Source organism: Schistocerca nitens, chromosome 1, assembly GCF_023898315.1.
Source record: "Schistocerca nitens isolate TAMUIC-IGC-003100 chromosome 1, iqSchNite1.1, whole genome shotgun sequence".
Taxonomy (NCBI): domain Eukaryota; kingdom Metazoa; phylum Arthropoda; class Insecta; order Orthoptera; family Acrididae; genus Schistocerca; species Schistocerca nitens.
Window position 1 is genome coordinate 756,165,540 of NC_064614.1, and position 21,556 is coordinate 756,187,095.

Below are 21,556 nucleotides of genomic sequence, written 5' to 3' on the forward strand. Positions count from 1 at the left end.
TTTTTTGCCCCTTTACACGTTCCTCTATTTTTCTACATAGTTTCCATATTTGTTTAAACATTTATGATAATGTTCTAGAAGCTTTAGTTCCCTTACTCATGGATTGGTGCTGCATGTGAGGATAACCAGTTTTAAGTGTTTCTTATGCCTCATCATCTGTTGCAAACACTTGCCACCTCTTGTCCTGTATGACAGTTTTCTCTAAAAATTGATCACCTTCCTTATGGTGCACAATTTCTGAAATTGTAATTTTTCAGAGATAATTTTGTGCAAAGTTGTTCTGTCCACATTTAGAAATTCCAATACTAAATTTGAAATTATGGATTGCTGGTCTTCACCAATATTTTTGTGCATTGCTTTGACCAAATTGTCAGAGGCTCATGACCGCAGTTCATCACAGACATTTTCCCATCTGTCCTTGAAAGCTGTCACCCACTTAAATACTTGTCACCCATTGCATCGGTGCCATACACATCACTTTATGCCAATAAATTTCCACTGCTCCAACATTCCTTCCTGTCAGAAACCAAATCATTGTCCTTATTTCACAGTCGGAGAGCTGATCACTTGTTCCAAACATACATGAACTGGTACCATAAGCAGTACACTACAACAATAACAGAGCAAATGTCATTTTTTGACGAGAAAGGCAGATCAGTTCACTTGGGTGTTTCAGTGTTTGCACAATAGTCCATTAGCTACGGCGATTTGGACCTTACTTTCTGAATAACCCTCACTTTTTGAAGACCAAAATAAATACAAATACTTCCATTTAGTATAGATGACAAAAAATTTGCAGAACTACCAACCTGCAACAAAAATGAGAGCCAACTCACCTGTCGCAATATGTGCCCCAGTTGTCGTCAAAACACATACCATCAGTAGAAAGGGGGCTATCTCTCCCTTATTTCACCTGTTACATGTAGCTTAAGGTTTCCTGCCTCTTTCTCCAAGCAGATAAGTACCCTTTGTGACAGATCCCTCTTGCGGAGCCCTACCTCTTGCCACCACCATGCTCCATCTCACAAACCACCATCTCCCTAGGCTCTGAAGGCAACTAGCAGATGGAAGAGGCAATGGCAAAGAGCAGTAAGCTTGTTCATTTCGTTTTCAGTGCCAGAAACCTGGAACTAGAAATAAAATCCCACAAGAAAAAAAAGTAAAACAAATAAACCAAAGAGAAAGCCTTGTCTAACAACCACCCCCTCCTCCCCCCCCCCCCCCTTTTCCCTCTGGCTCCAGCTTCCCCGTCATCACCTACAGAAAACATATGTATCAGCAGTGGTCCCTCACAGCAAGTAATATCAGCACACATTGAACTGTGATATCAATTTTCACTTCATTCACTCCCCCTGAAAGCGTACGCGATACTTACGTAGTGGAGCAGTAGTGATTACGTCTGTCACATAATAAGTTACTTCAGGCAATAGAAACATAATGCTTTCTACCACTAGTTTTCACTGCTAAGCTGACATTGCTACATCAGGTATACCAGCTTCAATACAAGTGTCAGAACATAGTACTCTTTGGCCGCTTGATCAACACTTCCTGGGTGCCAGTATCTCCACCTTTCTGTGACTCCATAAAACTTGAACTATTGAAGCCCGTCCTGAAGATCAACAGCACTGTTGGTGCTACAATTTTTAAACATAGCTCATCATTATGGGGTCAGTCTCAAAATTGGCATCTTTTGAACAAGCCATATATACTGATCAACCTGAACATTACGACCGCTGACGTACTGTCGATGCAAACTCATCCAGGCAATAGCAGCATCACGTAGTAAGGATTGACTGCTGGTCAGACACATGCACGTTCCATATAGTATCAGTGAGCTTCCTGTTCATGTGTAGAATGTGGATGGCGTGTGATCGATCTGAATTTGACCAAGTGCAGGGCTCGGCGTGAGCATTTCAGAAATTGCATGACTTATCGGGGCTTCGAGGAGTGCTGTGGTGAATGTCTTCAGCACATGGAGAAACCAAGGGAAACCACTTTCATATGTCCTGGCGTTGGGCAACCACCTCTCATTATGGATGTCAGATGCCGTAAGGTGAGTAGACAGGTGGCGAACTATGACGGAACTAACATCAGACTTTAATGCTGGGCAGAGTACACGTGTGTCTGAACACACAATTTGCTGAGCACTCTCAATGATGGGACTCTGCAGCCAACAACCCATGCAATGTGCCAATGTTAACACCACAACATCAGCAACCATGACTGAAACGGGCATGTGATGATCAGTTGGTGCAGTGACAGAGCATTGCGTAGTCTGATGAATCCCAATACCCTCTTCATCATGCCAATGGGAGGGCACAAATCCATCGTCTCCCAGGGGAACAGCTCCTTGACACTTTTACTGCAGGACGGAGACAAGCTGGCAGTGGCTCCTTTGTGCTCGGGAACATGCATGTGGGAAAACATGGGTCCAGTGGAGCTTGTACAAGGCACCATGACAGCTAAGGAGTTTCATACATGGTTGCAGACCATGTACACCCCCTTCATGATGACCGCGTTTCCCAATGACAGTGGGAATTTTCAACAAGGACAGGAGTGTGGAGAGGTTCGTGGAACATAGTGGCAAGTTCAAATGATGTGATGCCCCCCCCCCCCCTCCCTCACTCGCCAGATCTGAACCCAATTGAACACATTTGGCATGTGATTGAATGTGGTGTTGGAGCTTGTGTCTCCCCCCCCCCCCCCCCTTTCTTCAATTTATGGAAATTAGATGACTAGTGTGCACAGATGATGTGCCAACTTCCTCCAGCAATCTACCAAGGCCTCATTGTTGGTTCCTCTCCATGATGTGTCGCTACTGTTATCCATGCCAAAGGTGGACATATCAGCCATTAGGTAGTTGCTCATAGTGTTCTGGCTGATACGTGTAGAATCTTCCTGACAGAGGCTGGTATACACCCTTATAAATTTGATGACTCCAACTCTCAGTTAAGTGTGTTGTCCGCAGCTGTAGCCTCAAAGGCCATCTAAATCACCATTCTCTTGCCAGATAAAAGTACATGACTATCCACTGTCTGGTGTCTTAATATCAACACAAAATAGGGAACATAACTATGAGGATGTAAAAGTGAATAATGGTTGTATAATTTCCAAAAGACTTCTGAAATAAACAAATTTTGTAATTATAAAATGGAAATAAGGATAACTAGTTTTACGTGATTATGACTAGAAATAAAATTTGTTTGTAATAACTAACAATTATTGATGCTCTGCCATCATATGGTTAAGTAAAGAAATATCAGCTTGAATTCTCCCATCATAGTTAACACTGTATATTTCGTTTAAAAAGTGATTTTTAGTGTTACTTTTGTAAGTACGTGTAAAAGTGGTTCAACCCTGGACAATAACAGCTACTTTAATTATGTAATGGGTTTCTAATTTATATGTGAACATTGCTTGTGGCACTGTTTCAGTGCATCAGATATGGTACATTTGTTGTTTAATTTATAGAGATTAATTCAGCAATAATGAATTCCCATTTCATGTAAAAACTTTGTAAAATTTGAGTTATTTTCATTTGTAGGTCTGAGGGGAGCTATGTCTTTCGCATTGGCCATCCGAAATACTGTGTCAGATGCAAGACAAGCCATGTTGACAACTACTTCACTGATAGTTATCATCACAGTAATAGTGCAAGGTGGTGCAACAATGCAATTGTTGACATGGTTCAAGATACCGTAAGTTTTTAATTCTCTTTACTATGTAAGTAACATACACGTGCTATAGGAAATGTGCAATTTCAGTTGTTGTCATATTATTATGGTAGTTTAGCAGCACTGTTTCATAAACATGCATTATTTCTTTGAATTATTTAATCTTATATTTATTTGCACTTTGTCAACAAGTAGGAAAACACTCATGGAAAGTAGTATTGTTTGAGAAGTTTTGAAAGATAAGTTTCACAATGCAGTTTTCATTCATGCATTAATTCATGTAGTCTTTCATCATGTTCCTTAGATCCCATCAAGAAGGAGAACCTTCAGGGATGTGGGACGAATCAAGGTATACATTAACGAAAGACAAGAAAGCTGTAGAAACTTAATATGTACACTATATTAACAACACATCATCACTTTCCTGTTTTAATATATTTTGTGCTTATGCCAGGAAAATTTGAATAAAGCTCCACTTTGAAAAAAGCTTCTATTTTTTATGTTAACTGCAGATGCTGTGGCTCAGTTTTATCTTTAGAGAACAAGTGTAAAAGACTTTTCTTGGACAAACAAATCACTGGAATTTACTGTATTGCTTGTGTTTTGTGATCGTGGCTTTTTCCAGATATTAACGGAAGTTGTCATAGCATGATATAAACTAAACAGATAATTTTGTCTTGTAAAACTGCATATGGTACCACTTTGTTTGTTTTTTCTTTATTGATATCAGTCATGATGTAGCTAATCATTCTTCGATTTTCATAAAATTAACAGTAATGTATGCATTATGAAAAGAGTAGATTGCTAGTTACCGTGTAGTGGAGATGTTGAGTCACAGACAGGCCCAATAAAAAGACTGCTAAGAAAATGTTCAATCGCAGATAAGCCAACAAAACGACTGCTAAACTTCTTATGAAGTAGATACCGTCCCCCTCTACACACACACACACACACACACACACACACACACACACACACACACCACCGCAGTCTCTGGCTTCTGATGCCAGATTGCTAGCAGCTGTGTATATAGGTGATGGGGAAGAGGAAGAGGCTGAGGCAGCGAGGGGAGGAATAGTAGGCTAGTTGTAGTAAAACGTTGCTTATGGAAGCACGTGGAGACAAGGTGGAAAGGCTCGAGCAACTAGGCAGAGTTCAGAGGTTAGACAGAGGGTGGCGCGGGGAGGGAGGGGGTTAGTGGAAAGGGGGATAAGTAAAAAGACTGTTGGTGCATTGATGGAATAGAAGGATGTGTAGAGCTGGAGTGGGAACAGGGAAGGGGATAGGTGCATGAAGGATAGTGACTAACAAAAGTTGAGGCCAATGTAACAATATTATGAAAAGGTTAGTTGCTACTCACTATATAGCGGAGATGCTGAGTAACAGAAAGGCACAACAAAGAGACTGTCAGAAAGTCAGCTTTTGGCGAACAAGGGCTTTGTCAAAAATAGATGACGAGACAGACACACACACACACACACACACACACACACACGCGCACAGGCAAATGCAACTCGCACACACATGGCCACGGTCTCTGGCAGCTGGAGCCAAACTGTGTGTGTGTGTGTGTGTGTGTGTGTGTGTGTGTGTGTGTTGTTTGACAAAGGCCTTGTTGACCGAAAGCTAACTTTCCAACAGTCCTTTTGTTGTGCTTTTCTGCGACTCAGCATCTCCGCTGTATGATGAGTAGCAACTATACATTTCACAATATTGTTACATTCCATCCTGGATTTCCATTGTTTGAAGATTGAGACGAGGAGGTTAGGGGAATGTAGGATATATTGCAGAAAGAATTCCCACCTGTGCCATTCAGAAACGTTAGTGTTAGTAGGAAGGATCCACATGGCACAGGCTGTGAGGCAGTCATTGAAGTGAAGAACATTGTCAGGCAGCATGCTCGGCAACTGGTGGTCTAGCTATAGATCATGACTGATTTCACAAGTAACCTCGCCCCCCCCCCCCCCCTCGCCTGGATGGGATAGGTGATGCTTGTGACTAGACAGGAGTAGGAGGTACTCCAGAAGGAGGCCTTTTGGCTGAAAGTCTACTTGTTTAGCAGTCATTTTGTTGTGCCTGTCTGTGGCTTAACATCTCCACCATACGGCAAGTAGCAATCTATCTGTTTCCATCCTGGATTTTCAATTGTTTAATGTTAATGTTGAAGCATATACACGGCAATGTGCATTGACAATGGATGAGTTGCCCCCAAAAGTTGAAATAACATGATTGATAATTGTGCACATGGGCTGTTCTTTATATTTTAGGCTTGTGTGTGTCATATGTACAAATGCAAGTATTAATGAAGTTGATTGCCTGTTGAACACACAAACTTGGTGCTGCACCACTTGTTTGGAAAACTGCAGTTGGCTGGAATAACAATTGAAGTAATTTACAACATACTCCTTGGATGAATTTTGTTTTCTGCCACTTTCATTTCTTCATACAAGGGATTTGCTGTCACCTCTATTAAATTTTGTAACATTTTTGCTTGTGGATAACACTTCTGAACTTTACCAAAATGCTCTAAGTACTCACATTCATTTCAACAGCATGTTCTCATTCAGTAGTGTTACTAAACTTCTGAGCATTTTTTTTTCCAATGTCAAAAGCTTTAAATTCCTCTTCACACCAAAACAGAGCAAGGAAGCAGGATACAATGTTTAAAAAAATTGATAGTTTTTTTTTCCAATATTGTTACTGCTCATTCAGAATCTGAGTTCCCCATGTGACTTAAACGTCCTCCCTGTGCTTCTTACCCTTGCCTTGTACTTGTTGGCCCTCCCCTCTCTTTCATCCCTTTTTGGCAAACATTATGCATCTCCCACAAAAGGGTACTTGTTGTGGATTGGCTTGCATGCTTGCCTATCTCCAGTTTGTTTACTTACTCGGATCAACTCTTTACATTTTCACCTTTCTTTTGTTTTTTCTTGTTAGAGCTGTAAGAAGGTATTCATAATTTTCATATTTGACAATTTTTTATACTACTGTAGTGAATTGATCACTTATCATCGTTTACATTAATTTTACTCCTATAAAATTTCTTCACCTCTACTACTCCATACATTTTTGTTGACCAGCTTCATAGTTCTTCTGGTACAGCTCATACACTCACTCATCCAGTCATATTTTGCTTTCTGTCTTTAGTTTAAAACTCTTCCAATTGATGTATCAGGCTTTCATAGATCATTTTTAACTTTCTTAGGCTAGTCCATTTTCGTTCTTGCAAGAAGGGTTTCCCAGAAGACAGCCACTGCCTTCACGTAATCTCTTAATCCTTTTTTCATTTTAAATAAATTTTTTCTGGTTTCTTGTATTGTTCTTATTATTCCTACACTCCCCACCCCTCTGTAATGACCACACTGTTGACAGGACGTTAAACTCTTAATCTTCCTCCCTCCCTCCCTCCCTCTCATTGTAACAGCTTTAGTACATTAATGTAAATTATGAATGCCTTTTTCAGTGTCGGGGTGGAAGAAGAAGTAGAAATGCTTCCCTATACAGGAGTTAGAAATGTAAGTATCAATGTAACATACCTTATGTAGAATTTTGTTCATTTTATTTTTTGTTTCAGTTATTACTTTATTTTTAAATAACACGAGAAAACTGCATATGTATTAGGTTGCTAGAGTGGTTGGTTTTTAATGTGGTGTCTATTTAACTTGAAAACATTCATTGCATTCATGATAGGGACTCACCATTGATAAAGAATTATGTTGTCTATTGCAACTAGCTGTCCCCAAAATTGCCAAGTGAAATTTGTAGAGCTCTCTGATCTATCCTTTGTATGGAATCTGCTTAGTTTGCATCCATCTTACAACTGTAAACATCTTTATTAAAACTGCTTCGATTAAGAATAGTAGGCCAAATGAGCAAACATTATGGGTACATTGTCTTACGACGTGAATTCTCTAGTGTGGAGTCATTACATTCCTGTGCATTATTGAATTTTATTTTGGATTATCATACATACTTGTACATGCATTCAGCACATGGTGGTTCTCAGGTTTGTCTGATTTCATGTCACATATCACAATCTTAATACTGTGTGATATTACCTGTTCTCTTTTTTTAATATGAACACCCCCTTGCATTCTTCTCTTCAGTCAGCTGCCGTAGGGAAATACAAGATTGAAAATGAGAGAGGTGCAACTCATTTACTGTCTGCTGAATTCTCTAAATTCTGAGGTTTCGATTCATCAATGAAAAACACAAACTATGTATGTTCTGCAGTATGTTTATTTTGTGAACGAGTTTTTGATGTGCTAATTAAAGTTCATCATCAGACAATCCCAGACTGTAGTCATCAAAGAGTACAGATAACTGGTGGAAAACTTTGAAAAGATATTACATGTGGACAGTGTGACACAAAACAGAGTAAATTCCATTTTTAACAATGTAATTGTAACACACTTGAAAATACATAAACTAAGTAAATAAATATTAAGGGGAACATACCAGAAGATTATACACCAAAGACGAAAAAAAAAAAGCTGTGTGTGCTGCTATGAAAAGGGGGGGGGGGGTTAGCATAGGGGAAAATGAGCAAAAAAAGACCTTGTTACCCCTTAATCTAAATTTGTAACTGTCAGTACTGCATAAACAGCTGCTTTAAAAAAGAAAGAGTGAAGAATTACACTTAGCTTCAGGGTGTGTGTTTAAGGTATGTTCATTTTCTTAGTGAGGTGGTCAGATGTGTTGGCCATGGGGTGGTGTGAAAATAATTGTGATATCCTCACTGGTCAAGCAGTTGCCCTCCTTTTTCCTTCAATGAAGTAGTATTTGTTTGTTGGTATTGCCTGTGAGAAGTTGCTTAATAATACTTAGGTCATAATTCAACAATTACAGCAGCAATTGCACGGTGCATTTTGTCGTCATAGGCACGAGAGCATGCAGAAATGTTGTATTTGATAATTTTTGTTTGCATTGTTATGTTAGGAAGTGTGTGTTACCTTGAGCTGTATTTGACTTATTTGTAAAGCACACTCATGTGTAATAGTGCATTTAGTGTGTGTTACGACAATTTTGTGAGTATGTCATTGCATGAGCATTGGCCTCATTGTGCTCCTAGCTTGTTTTCCAATAGTCTGTAACAGATATCATCTCATGTTAACATGATTTCTGTTAATGCTGTCTTTTTTAATTAATGTGCCATTTTTTATTTACAAAGAATCAGATGCTACTCTTGTCTTCTCTGTGGCTTGACTTTGCAGGTATACAATTCAATGGGGACAACATTGAGGGAGGTACTGTATACTTCATTCTTTCAATTCAGATCATTACCACAATTCATTTATGTATGTTGCTTTTTATACTAACCTCTTTGACCAAAAATGTGTTTTGCCTGTTAAGGGGCCATTTCAGTTCATTTAGTTGCATAGCAAGTTCTGTATCTCTTCTTAACACTTTGCATATTCTGCGTTGGGGATATTTATGCTGTTATTTTCCCAGTACCAATGTTCAGTTATTTTTTTCCTGTTTATGTATTGGCTTACACCACCTGTCTTTCGAAAATAGTGGTAAAGTCGTGGGGCACAGCATTCTCATAAATCATCATCTGTACACAGACACTGTAGAGGAAAACAGTATAAGCTTAGAAATTGTGTTGTCCATGTATTGTGCATGTTGTTCAGCTATGCATTGTCTGTGCAATAGTAGGGTGCAGCTCATGCACTGCTACCACTTTCACATATTGCTGTCCATCACTTGCTTTGTTGTAGTCGTGTATGGAGTGCTTTTAGACTTACCTATCACGTTTTTTTTTTTTTTTTTCTTTTCATTCAGAGCATGGAATCATGTAGAAGGTTATATTTTTTGTTTATTAAGCACCACCATACTTAGGACCTGATAGACCAAATTTATATTGATAATTGCAAATGTTGGGCTACCTCAAAACATTATTTCATTTGTGTATAATGTAAATTCAGTATTAAACTGTACAGCTGATTCACTTTTCAAATTGACACTGAAAATGTACAGGAAATATGCTTCAGGCACTGGCCAAGTAGCAGACTGTCCAGGCAGTTCTCCCAGCTTCACCCTTGCATCCTTATGTTCTGAATTTTTCAAAATCCCCAACAAAATCTTTAATATATAGTACTTCTCAAGCTGACCTGTGTGACTCAGCTTTATGTTGATGTCAGTACAGTATATAGTTTGCTTAGAGCAATACTGACAAATACATAAATTTAAAAACAATCTTCAGTTTTCAAGTTTTTATAAACTTCTTTTTATAGGGTAAAGGGAAGAGGTGAATAAAACTTAAGGTTTGCAGTTTCTGAAAAGAGGAAGTAGTTTTTCCAGATCTTGAATCAGAAAAAAAAAGATCCATGTATCAGTTTTGAATTAGGGCTGTTACTGTATTTTAATTTCAAAATAATTTCCTCCACATTATAATAAACTGTAAGTTTGTAAGTTTAGTACCAAAACAACAGAAATTGTGTGGCTAAATTTGTTTCTTGGGAGATTTAGCAGTGCAGATGCCATTTTTAAGGTAATCATTTATGTTATTTAACTATTCAAAAATGATGTGCCACAGAAAAAATTATGTGAACATTGAAATTATAGCCAGTGTAGTTAGATAATCATCAAAACTCAGTTAGTTGCTTCCCCATGGTATTTTTGTCAGTGATTGTCATCCAGTGCAGAGAGTTTGAAGATATAAATAATGCGAAAATTTACCATGTGGTCTACAAAACAGTCATTCATTTGGTTGAAGCTAATGGTACCTCATTTTCATATTTATAATTTGCTTTTTTGTTTGGTTGTCCAGTGTTGATGCATGAACTAACTGCTTTCCATTGTACAAGGAATGAATGAGTATCTTGCATGTTGTTTCAGCACCATATATGTTCATTGGCATAACGTATCTCAAATGTGAATTACAGCATAATTTTATTTCTGTAGTTCATTAGGTTTGCTTAATTAATGAAAACATTGGTGTAGTGTTTATTTATGATGATAAAAATGTTTGCACTTTTAATATCATACCACTTCAAATTGTGAAGTTTGTGTAGAACTAGAATGTAACAACTATTATCATTATTGTTGAAAAATCATGTTGCACACAGCTATATTAATCAACTTATTATGTACCTGGGTATGGTCATAAAGAGACCATCGTCAGGTGTAATGTGACATTGTAGTTAAACATATGATAACTCATAACCACTATCAAGCATCATGGAACAAACCAAGCTGGCCGGGGTGGCAGAGAGGTTCTAGGCGCTGCAGTCTGGAACCGCGCGACCACTACAGTCGCAGGTTTGAATCCTGCCTTGGGCATGGATGTGTGTGATGTCCTTAGGTTAGTTAGGTTTAAGTAGTTCTAAGTTCTAGGGGACTGATGACCTCAGAAGTTAAGTCCCATAGTGCTCAGAGCCATTTGAACCATTTAACAAATCAACATCTCCATTCCACCATAAATCTGTCACCATAGTACGCACTTTGTACCTTGATTTATAGTTGAATAGAAATGTATGTTTGTAACATGATGGTTGATAATGATTATGAGTTGTCACACATCTGATTACAATGTCACAATGTATCCAAAAATGATCTGTTTGATTGTAACTGGTTGTGCAATGAATTTATTAATGTAGCTGTGTGCAAACATAATTTTTAATAATTTTTGCAGGCTTTAAATCACCAGCTCTTCAAAATAATAGATTTTCATTATCATGCTAACAGTAACAGTAGATGTTTTCATGCTTCTTACGACACTATAAAGTTCTCTGTCTTAATTACTACTTTGCTCAGCAGATGTGTAAGAGGTTAAATTTGTAACATGTTCTATAACTTACTGCAAATGACTAATTTAATATCTGATGACCACTTAGCAAGGAAATGCCATGATAAAGACACTGGACCCATCCAAGCATCCTGACTTAGGTTCCGTGCAGATCGATGTGAATGCTAGAATATTGGTTAAAGAGGCCTTTTGAAACATCTACTCTCCATTCTACTGGGACAACAGTTAGTTGACTGTCTGCACAAACGGAATGACAGGACTGTGGAGAACAGCTGTTGCAAATAGCAGCACCTTACATTTGAATTTCACAGGGAAGGATGTCTAGCAAAAGTTAAGCTCTTATAATAGCTGATAAATGTCAGCTCTTTGGATGATACGGTATTTTCAGTCAGCTGACATGTTGTTGCATTGCTTCCACTTTGTTAAAAAAGGAAAAAAAGTTATTTTTGATGTAAAAATGTCTTTACCAGCTCCCAGAACAAAAATTGGTCCACAACTATCACACATAAATTAAAAACTCATTAATAAAACCCATTAATTCTCTAGTTCGTGCCCTCTAGAACTTTTGAAGCATTGTAGGACTTTCATCAACAGTATGTCAATGTCAAAAAAAAATGAAAGAATGAGAGATCTGCATGTTCAGATGTGGCAATATTCATTGATGGCTACCATCTTACTGCATAAAGTTATTAGTAAAAGAAAACCATAAAATAATATGCTGCCAGTCTAAATTTTGAAAAAAAAGTTCATCAGTTGCATTTGAATCTTTTGTCTATTGTCTAATATTGTATGTTATTAAGCCACTGTATTGTAGCGTAACAGTAACATGTGGAACTATCTAGGGAAACAGTACAGTTAGCCAGTGTTTACGTTAGCAGCAGTGAAACCATAAGGAATGTCTGGAGAGGCATTATAGATACTGTGTTCTGTATAAAGAACAACAAAGAAGCATATGTCCTTCAGCTCTTATAATTGCAGTATGGTTTCTGTCCAATTATAGATAACTTTATACTTCCTGTATTTTACTCCTGTTTATCATCAGTGTTTCAAAGAGAATATATTCCAATAAACAGTGTCAAATGCCTTCTCTAGATCTACAAATGCTATAAAAGTAAGTTTTCCTTCCTTTAGTCTCTTCTAAGGTAAGTAAGGTCAATATTGCATCACATTTTCCTGTATTTTGCCTCAATGCAAACTGACCTTCTCCAAGGGCAGCTTCTACCAATCTTTCCGTTTTTCTGCAAGTAATTCATCTATTTCACAGCCATGGTTTAATGAACTCATGGTTGTGGTGTATCCATACCTGTTGTTCTACATGCTTTCTTCTGAAAATGGGAATTATTACATTTTTCTTGAAGTCTATGGTTATCAGTCTACTAATTGGTTTGCTGTGGCTCACTGCAAATTTCTCTCCTGCACCAACCTCTTCATCTCAGACTTGCACCTTAAGTTCTCAGTTGTTCATTGTATATATTTCAATCTCTCTCTTCCCCTACTGTTTCTACCCTCTGCAGCTCCCTCAAGTATTACAGGAATTACCCTCTATTATCAGACTGTCTCTTTGTGTCAATATTTTCCACATGTAGTTCTCTTCACCATTTCTGTGGAGAACCTTTCATTCCATGCCTTGTAAGTCCACCTAATTTTCAACATCCTTTTAGAGCATCAAATCTCAAATGCTTTGATTCTCCCTCTTTTTTTTACAGCCCTTGATTAACTTCCATACAGTATTGTGCTCCAGACATGTGTTCTGAGAAATTCCTTCCTTTGATACTGGTAGACTTGCCTGAGCCAGTCTGCATTTTATGTACTGGCTTTGTCCGTCCGGTGTTGTTATTTTGTTTCCAAAGTAGCAGAATTCCTTCATCGTTCCCAATTGTGATGTTAGAGTTTATCGATAATCTCTTTTTTTTACATTTATCTCTCCAGCTTACTCAGGATCCACAGTGCGTGCTCATTAGTGTGTTCACTCTATTGAATTAGGTCATGCAGTTCTTCCTCTTTTTCACAGAGGACAGGAATCTCTATGAATCACCACTGATATCCTTTCACCATAAATTTGAATCCCACTCATGAACTATTATTTTATTTCTGTCATTGCTTCTTCAGTGCATCAATTGAACAGACCATACCTCTGTCATACACTCTTTCTGATCCAAGCACTTCGTTGTTGGTCTTCCGTTCTATTTTTCACTCAGGGTAGTTGTTCATATTATATATTACCAATCTTTTCCTGTAGCTTACACCTATTTTCCTGTGAATTTTGAACATCTTGTGTCATTTTACATGGTAATACATTTTCTAGGTCAACAAATCCTATAGACATATCTCAGTTTTTCTTAAGTCTGGCTGTTCATTGTGAATTCTTTGCCCACTGTACCGTTTGCTGCAGCTGTTGCTATTACCCTATATTTGTATCCTCCTCTCATTTAGCTTCACTGGCCCCATTATATCATGTTTGAGCTGGTGCATTTCCATTTATTTATTTTTTTAGCTTGCTTACCACATTCAGATTTCTGATACTCCACACTCTAACTCAAAGAATGTTACTCTTTTGTAGGTGTTTTTTTTTTTTCTCGCCCCCCCCCCCCCCCATGGTCTGTCCACTGGCAGTCCCCCCCTCCCCTGAAGATGTAAATGGAGGAATAATACGGAACCTTTAGCTGAGTGAGGGACCATCATGACACTTTCTCAGTGACTGGCCACATGTCTTTCGGATACACATCTCTGTCTTTTATACATTGATTTCCACTGCCTTCTGCTTCATCATGCCCTTGACCATTACTGATTCTCCTACCTTTTACAAGAAGTTTCCCACCCCATAGACAAGAGCTTGACCCCCTCCCCCAACCTCTTTCTGCTTCTCCACCATCTATGACAAGCTGTTGGCAGAACCAGGGGACTAGTTTCGACTTGGTTGATTCTCCCAAGGATCTCTCTAACTGTGAGGGAATGTTGTCTACTCCTTTTTTCGACTTTGGTCTTTCAGTACTCTGTCAAATTCTTTGTACAGTATCAAATCTCCTATCTTGCTTTATTTCCTCTTCCCCATTTTATTTCCAACAAATGGCGTCTATCTTTCCCACACTCATGCATGCTTCTACAGTTTCGCATCTCTCCTTTAGCTGTTCCTGCTTTACCATTTTATACTTTGCCAATCTAATTTTTTAGATGTATCTATTCCCTTTTATTTGCTTCATTTGGTGAAATTTTGTTTTTTCCCTTTCACCAGTTAAATTCAATATTTCTTGCGTTGTTCAAGGTTTTCTTCTTGGTCTTTTCTTTTTGCTTCTCTGATCTTCTGCCACCTTCACTGCTTCATCTCTCGATACATCAATCATTCAAAGATCTTAAGGTGTCGGAGGCAAGGAGAAGTTGTTCTAAACCATGGATTAAGGCAGCAGTTCTGTGATCTAGTCCGTAGTTTGGAGATGGGGCACATCAAATCTGGTAATGTTTTTAATGTGGAGCATGTGAGTATTACATACGAGTCTACTGAAATAGATTTAACAGAAGTATGCATTTGTTAGATGCACCAAAAAAATGAGATGTTAACAATAGGCCAAAAGAGTAATATGTAGTTCTAATAAAAGCATTGTATGTCCATATAAGTCAAAGGTTGCAATGGTAAGAGTTGAAAAAAGGAGTCCGAGAGTGAACACCAGCAACTGAGTGGAGCATATGATGCATGTATGACGGAAGCAGCAGCAGTGCTGCCATCATCTGTGAAATGATTTCAGAATGTTATTTGGCCTATAATTCTTTATATTGGTCAGGAAGAAAAAATAATTGCTTTTGTAATTAAAAGCTGTACTGTTCTCTGGAAACAAAAATTTAAAGACATTATTGTGACAAGAAGAAACAGGGTATGCATGCAGAGAACTCTTGTACTAACAGTTACTTTGAAAGCAGAAATCATTAATGGTGTAGAAACAACAGGCACAATGAAATGTAAAAGCAAACAAATACATTGCAGTAGAAATCTGAGTTAATAGTGTAGTAACCCAATTTTATTGCATCATAAGCTTTTTCTGCTGTTACATATGATTTTATACCTAGATATGTTGTTTCCTTTCAGACTGTACATCAAATCACAAGATCAGTCATAATGTGACTTTGGGAACATACTAATCTTGTGTTCAGTTGGTCTGTTTTAGTAAAAAGTATAGACAAAAATATTCCATTTTAGTGTTCATATTGTCTGAACAAATTCCTTTGTGGAAAGAAAGAGGTGGGTAGAAAACAGTATATGTTAAAAGAAAGGCATGAAGAAAATAGGTTGGAGAACAAGTGGTTCAAAATCTATCATTCAGTAATTTATAATGTGTTTTTTTCTATATGTAATGTCTGGTGGGCCAAATAGACATTACAATAATTAGTTTTTATCAGAAGGAAAATTTAAGTGGGAAAACTATTAAATTATGAGATAGCATTGGTGGGTAGACTTATCTTCAGGTAGTTATATTTAGAACTGCCTCGTGACACACAAAAGTACACAGCACTATCCTACTTTTGGAACTCATAGTTCCTTCTGTGGGGAGGAGAGATGGATAATTTGGGGAGGGTTGAAAAAAGGAAGAGCAGGTGACTTACAACTTGCATGAGTGAAACACTGACTTGAGGTTGAGGGTAGACAAAGATGAAAGTGGTGGGATGAGAAAGGAGGAGAGCAGAAATAGTACAGTGGTGAGCCTTGTGCCAGTTTCAGTCTAGAGATGACAGAATAAGAAATAGAGATACACTATGAGTAAGGGAAATGAATAGTGGAGTTAAGTACTAGGAGGGGAAAAAGTATGTGTGAGAGGTAGAGAGGGGAGGGAGAAGAATGAACATGAAAAATCCAAAATGAAATGAGAATAATTAGATGAGACATAATAAATTTAATTTTTGCTACACAATGCTTTTTATTGCGTTTCATTTTATGAAACATTTTTTGGAACAATCAGATGATCAGTATTGAACTGAAAAGATAAGTGTTAAGTTTTTTCTGCTACATTTGTAATGGGTTTACGAAAATATTGAATTGAGTATTTTACTTTGCTTATTTGGCCATGGTGATATAAATGAAATGAAAATATTAAAATCCTCAGTATTTCACAGATCCTCAAAAAATTAGAACAGTTGTAGTATCATAGCTTTTTCTTTTTACAGGACACATCGGAGCAGCCTCGTGAGAGCAACAAAGTCAATGAAAAAGCTTGGCTTGCTCGTATTTGGGGGAACTTTGATGTAAGATATATGAAACCATTGTTGACACATGCACGTCCCACACTATTGGAAACCCTTCCTGTTTGCTGTAATCCTCTCGCAAGAGTTTTGACAACAACTGAGCAAATGACACAGGTAACACATGCAATTTACAGCAGATTTTTTTAGAATATTTATCGTTAATAATCAAGATTAGGATACTGTTTGGATATATATACACTGCTGGCCATTAAAATTGCTACACCACAAAGATGACGAGCTACAGACATGAAATTTAACCAACAGGAAGAAGATGCTGTGATATACAAATGATTAGTTTTTCAGAGCATTCACACAAGGTTGGCACCGGTGGTGACACCTACAACATGCTGACATGAGGAAAGTTTCCAACCGACTTCTCATACACAAACAGCAGTTGACCGGCGTTACCTGGTGAAACATTGTTGTGATGCCTCGTGAAATGGAGGAGGAGAAATGCGTACCATCACATTTCCGACTTTGATAAAGGTCGGATTGTAGCCTATCACGATTGCGGTTTATCATATCGCGACATTGCTGCTCGCGTTGATCGAGATCCAATGACTGTTAGCAGAGCCGTGTTGAATCCCAACGGGCTCATATCACTAGCAGTTGAGATGACAGGCATCTTATCCGCATGGTTGTAACAAATCGTGCAGCCACGTCTCGATCCCAGAGTCAACAGATGGGGATGTTTGCAAGACAGCAACCATTTGCACGAACAGTTCGATGACGTTTGCAGCAGTATGGACTAATCAGCTCGGAGACCATGGCTGCAGTTACGCTTGACGCTGCATTGCAGACAGGAGCGCCTGCGATGGTGTACTCAACGACGAACCTGGGTGCACGAATGGCAAAACGTCACTTTTTCGGATGAATCCAGGTTCTGTTTACAGCATGATGGTCGCATCCGTGTTTGGCAAAATTGTGGTGGACGCACTTTGGAAGCGTGTATTCATCATCGCCACACTGGCGTATCACCCGGCGTGATGGTATGGGGTGCCATTAGTTACACGTCTCGGTCACCTCTTGTTCGCATTGACTGCAGTTTGAACGGTGGACGTTACATTTCAGATATGTTACGACCCATGGCTCTAACCTTCATTCGATCCCTGCGAAACCCTACATTTCAGCAGGATAATGCACGACCGCACGTTGCAGGTCCTGTGCGGGCCTTTCTGGATACAGAAAATGTTCGACTGCTGCCCTGGCCAGCACATTCTCCAGATCTCTCACCAATTGAAAACGTCTGGTCAATGGTGGCCGAGCAATTGGCTCGTCACAATATGCCAGTCACTACTCTTGATGAACTGTGGTATCGTGTTGAAGCTGCATGGGCAGCTGTACCTGTACACGCCATCCAAGCTCTGTTTGACTCAATGCCCAGACGTATCAAGGCCGTTATTACGGCCAGAGGTGGTTGTTCTGGGTACTGATTTCTCAGGATCTATGCACCCAAATTGCATGAAAATGTAATCACATGTCAGTTCTAGTATAATATATTTGTCCAATAAATATCCATTTATCATCTTCATTTCTTCCTGGTGTAGCAATTTTAATGGCCAGTAGTGTGTGTGTGTGTGTGTGTGTGTGTACAGAAAAGCAGCAAGATAATAAATGTTGTGCATCAAAATATAGTGGTCTGAAGTAGCTGTGGAGAAACAAGAGTGCAACATAAACAGTTGTTGCATGTCACTATGTGCTAGTCTTCATGGGCTGTTGGAGGGTTCATAAAATGGTTTGGTAGACAGATGTGACATGTGAGAGAGGTGCAAACAAACCAGCAGTGAATATAAGACAGTTCTTTATTAATTTATTCATCTTAGACATTCTTCAGAGTGCATCCTGTTCTCTGGCATGATCTGGTGTTTTCTCACAACTGTAATATTCCAACATTGTAGCTGCAGGCAAGAAAGGCATGGTGTGTGGTTATTATGCACCCCTTGAATGGTTTCACACCGATGTAGCGTCACAGTCATCATTGGCACCCATGGCACCACATATGGCTCTGCAGTGGCACAGCATGAGGCAGCCAACAGCATCTTCTATCATTGTGGCATACCACAGTGCTGCCTGGAGTATAACTATGAACCATGGGCTGCACAGTGGTGGCAGTGTGTTAGGTGCCAAGTACTGGGCCATAAGGCAGACGTGCTTGGATCACAGCCCAGCAGCAGCAGTGGTGATGACAACTTAGTTATGGCAATGACTCCAAGGCTGCAAATGGCACAGTCTGGGTGTAGTTACATTGCCCAGCTGTTCGCACCCATCGTGCTTGCTACATATGGGTCTAAGTCAGTTGCTCGATGCTGACTTTGGAGAAGGGCAGCATTTGTGTGTCGCCATGGAAAGGTCTGGAACAGGGTTGATGAGCAGCATCTGTCTGTTGTCAAGCAGCAGTGTGTCAGATTGCAGAAGCTTCCTGATGTGTCAGGTTGTTGTCATGTGGAAGCAGCAGTACAGAAGCAGGCATGTGGCAGGGGATGTTTGTGTCAGCAGGGCATTGGCCGTGGCTACTTTTGCTCCTAATATGGCACTGACACTGGCTTTAGTTTAGGTTGTACAACTCATCTCTCCTAAGGAAAAAATTTGTTCTCAGATTTTCTTTGCAAATTTTGCTGTGACATAGCACTATTGTATATACAAGTATTTACTCTTTAGATTTTTGACATCATTCTTGGTGACACTTGATCCTTTACTAGTGCTTGGCTCACCACTGAGTCTGTCTGTTCTCATTTACACACCCTTCACTTCCAGTAACTTTTAGCCTTTGCTAGCAACTATGTCATTTCACATTACGGTGAAGGAATGAGGCCCAGGAAGGCATCTTGTCAGCTAATCCTCCCACTTAATATTTACATGCTTAAATTCACATCGCCTGCATCCTCCTATTACATGCACTGCACACATCTTGTAACCACAAGAAAAACCCAGAAAATTCTCGTATATCACATTAAGACACATCCCAAATCTAACAAACAATATCTCAAGCTTCCTAGTGCAGACACCCAAACACTAGACATTCTTTGACAAACTTGATGTTGTTGTATATTCATACTTCCTGTTAGCTTATGATCTAAACAGTAATGAAAACTATTTACAAGTTAAAAGATGTCCGTGGTAGCACTTCCATTCTTGCACTCTTATAGTCCAATCAAGTGGTGCTCAGAAAAGCCAAATAGCGGAAAGTTTCATAGATTTTTTAAATTTTTTTTACAAGCTTTCTATATGTTATCGTCACTCTACATTTGCTCATCATTGTAATAGGCCTCAATCAACAAAGTAGTGTATTACTGATGAAAGTGAGGAGAAGGAAAATCCTCAGGGAATTGGGCTCCCTGCTCGAAAGAATATCGTGTTTTTGCATGCAGTTAGTGGATGTGACACTACGTCCACTCTTTACAATCAGGGAAAAGTGAAATGCATCAATACACAAAAAAATTTCAAAACGACATTAAATATTTAAAGATCCAAACAAGGACAAGGAGGCCGTAGTGGAGTGTGGTAAATGGTTCCTCATAGAGTTGTATGGTTATGTAAGCAGAGAATCTCTGAACCATCTCAGATACAAAAGCTGCATCAAATCACCTTTCAGAGCAACAGCCAACATCACTTCTACCAACTGTGCTTCAGCAAGTTAATGTGTGGCGGCAGACATTCCATTCTAAAAGTATCCTTGCATTAATCAAGAGTGAAAGAAAATATAGACGCACATGGACCACAAATAAGTGTCTTCATATGTTGTTAAAAATCTTTTCTCTAAGGTAGAAAGTGTCATAAGTGTCATTGCTGATCCTACCAGACATATTTGTGAACCAGTGTTCTTATCGGAACAGCAGTTTGTTAATCATTAGATAATTCACTTTGTTGACTGCAAGTGAATAATGTTAAAACACCCTAGGCCTCAGAAAATCTTCCAGGATGAGTGCATGCAAGGAATGGATAAGCATATATGATGTTTCACTAAGTTGTAATTACATGAAAATTGCTCCAGCTTTTGAGGTAGAAAATACCTTACAGCAAACCTTTTGAGTAATGAAGTTTTCATTTTGCATATCAGCTTAACCAGAACCCCATAACATTGCTTACCATAGTAGTTTCCTTCAAGAAAACAATACATCTATCAGCCAAAAACTGTGATTACTGGGCATGAGAACTGTAGTGAAACAAACTCACTCAAGTTCTTCAGTTTGAATTCCATTGAAGATATTTGGAACAATGCACAAAAATCTTGCAAATAATCTGACTGAATTGTGGGTGTTTCTGCAGATGTATTCGATGCTGACGTCTCATGCATTCGTGCCATAGTGAATCTTACCTGTTGTTTAGGTTTGTGGAGACTTTACACTCAGTTACGGTGAAATATCTTGATATATAAAAGAGAGGGGCACATTTTTCATCAGGACAATTCCATGTTCTTGAATGTGTGCTGTTATTCCTTCGGTTATTAACAGAAACTTTTTTGTAGGCTGCCTTCCAGGTTATGGTTTGTGTCCTAGTAGTATGCCTTTTCAATTATGACATCTTATTTCGTGTGTTTAAATGCACTTAGGAGTTACAGTTACATTTTAAAAGTCCACATTGGTAATTGGATTGGCATTTTTTGGTATTAAGCCTGCAGCAGTTTATAACCTAGAAGTAAATAAATGATTGGTACAAGTATTGGCTTTTAGTATCAAAGGAAAATTCGTTTGAGCAAAGCAGTCTTTATAGGCAGAATTTCTGGCCTGGGCTTTCAGGGGGTGAAATGTTTAGTGCTGCCATTAGTCACACACAAAAGTGGCAACACTATCGTAGCTTGCACAACGATTAGTTCTTTGTCCGTCCTCGGCCTACTACAGCTGGGTCCCCCTCACTCTGGGGTCTGAGTGATCTACCCTTCCCTTTTAACTTTCCTTAACCTATC

The 21,556-nt window shown here is 38.8% G+C and overlaps 1 protein-coding gene across 4 annotated transcripts in view; it reads left to right on the forward strand.

Moving 5' to 3' along the window:
• Positions 1–21,556, forward strand: part of LOC126260893 (sodium/hydrogen exchanger 7) — a 174,772-nt gene that overhangs the window by 43,562 nt on the left and 109,654 nt on the right. For 3 of the 4 annotated variants that reach the window (XR_007546661.1, XM_049958344.1, XM_049958361.1), the window contains exons 10-13: positions 3,545–3,698; positions 7,138–7,189; positions 8,888–8,920; positions 16,576–16,767. Coding sequence is in view for 3 of the 4 variants with exons in the window: in XM_049958344.1 (XP_049814301.1) it covers positions 3,545–3,698; positions 7,138–7,189; positions 8,888–8,920; positions 16,576–16,767 (431 nt within the window). In the remaining variant the exon portion in view is untranslated. The remainder of the gene's footprint in view (positions 1–3,544; positions 3,699–7,137; positions 7,190–8,887; positions 8,921–16,575; positions 16,768–21,556) is intronic. The other variant, XM_049958353.1, reaches the window with a different exon arrangement.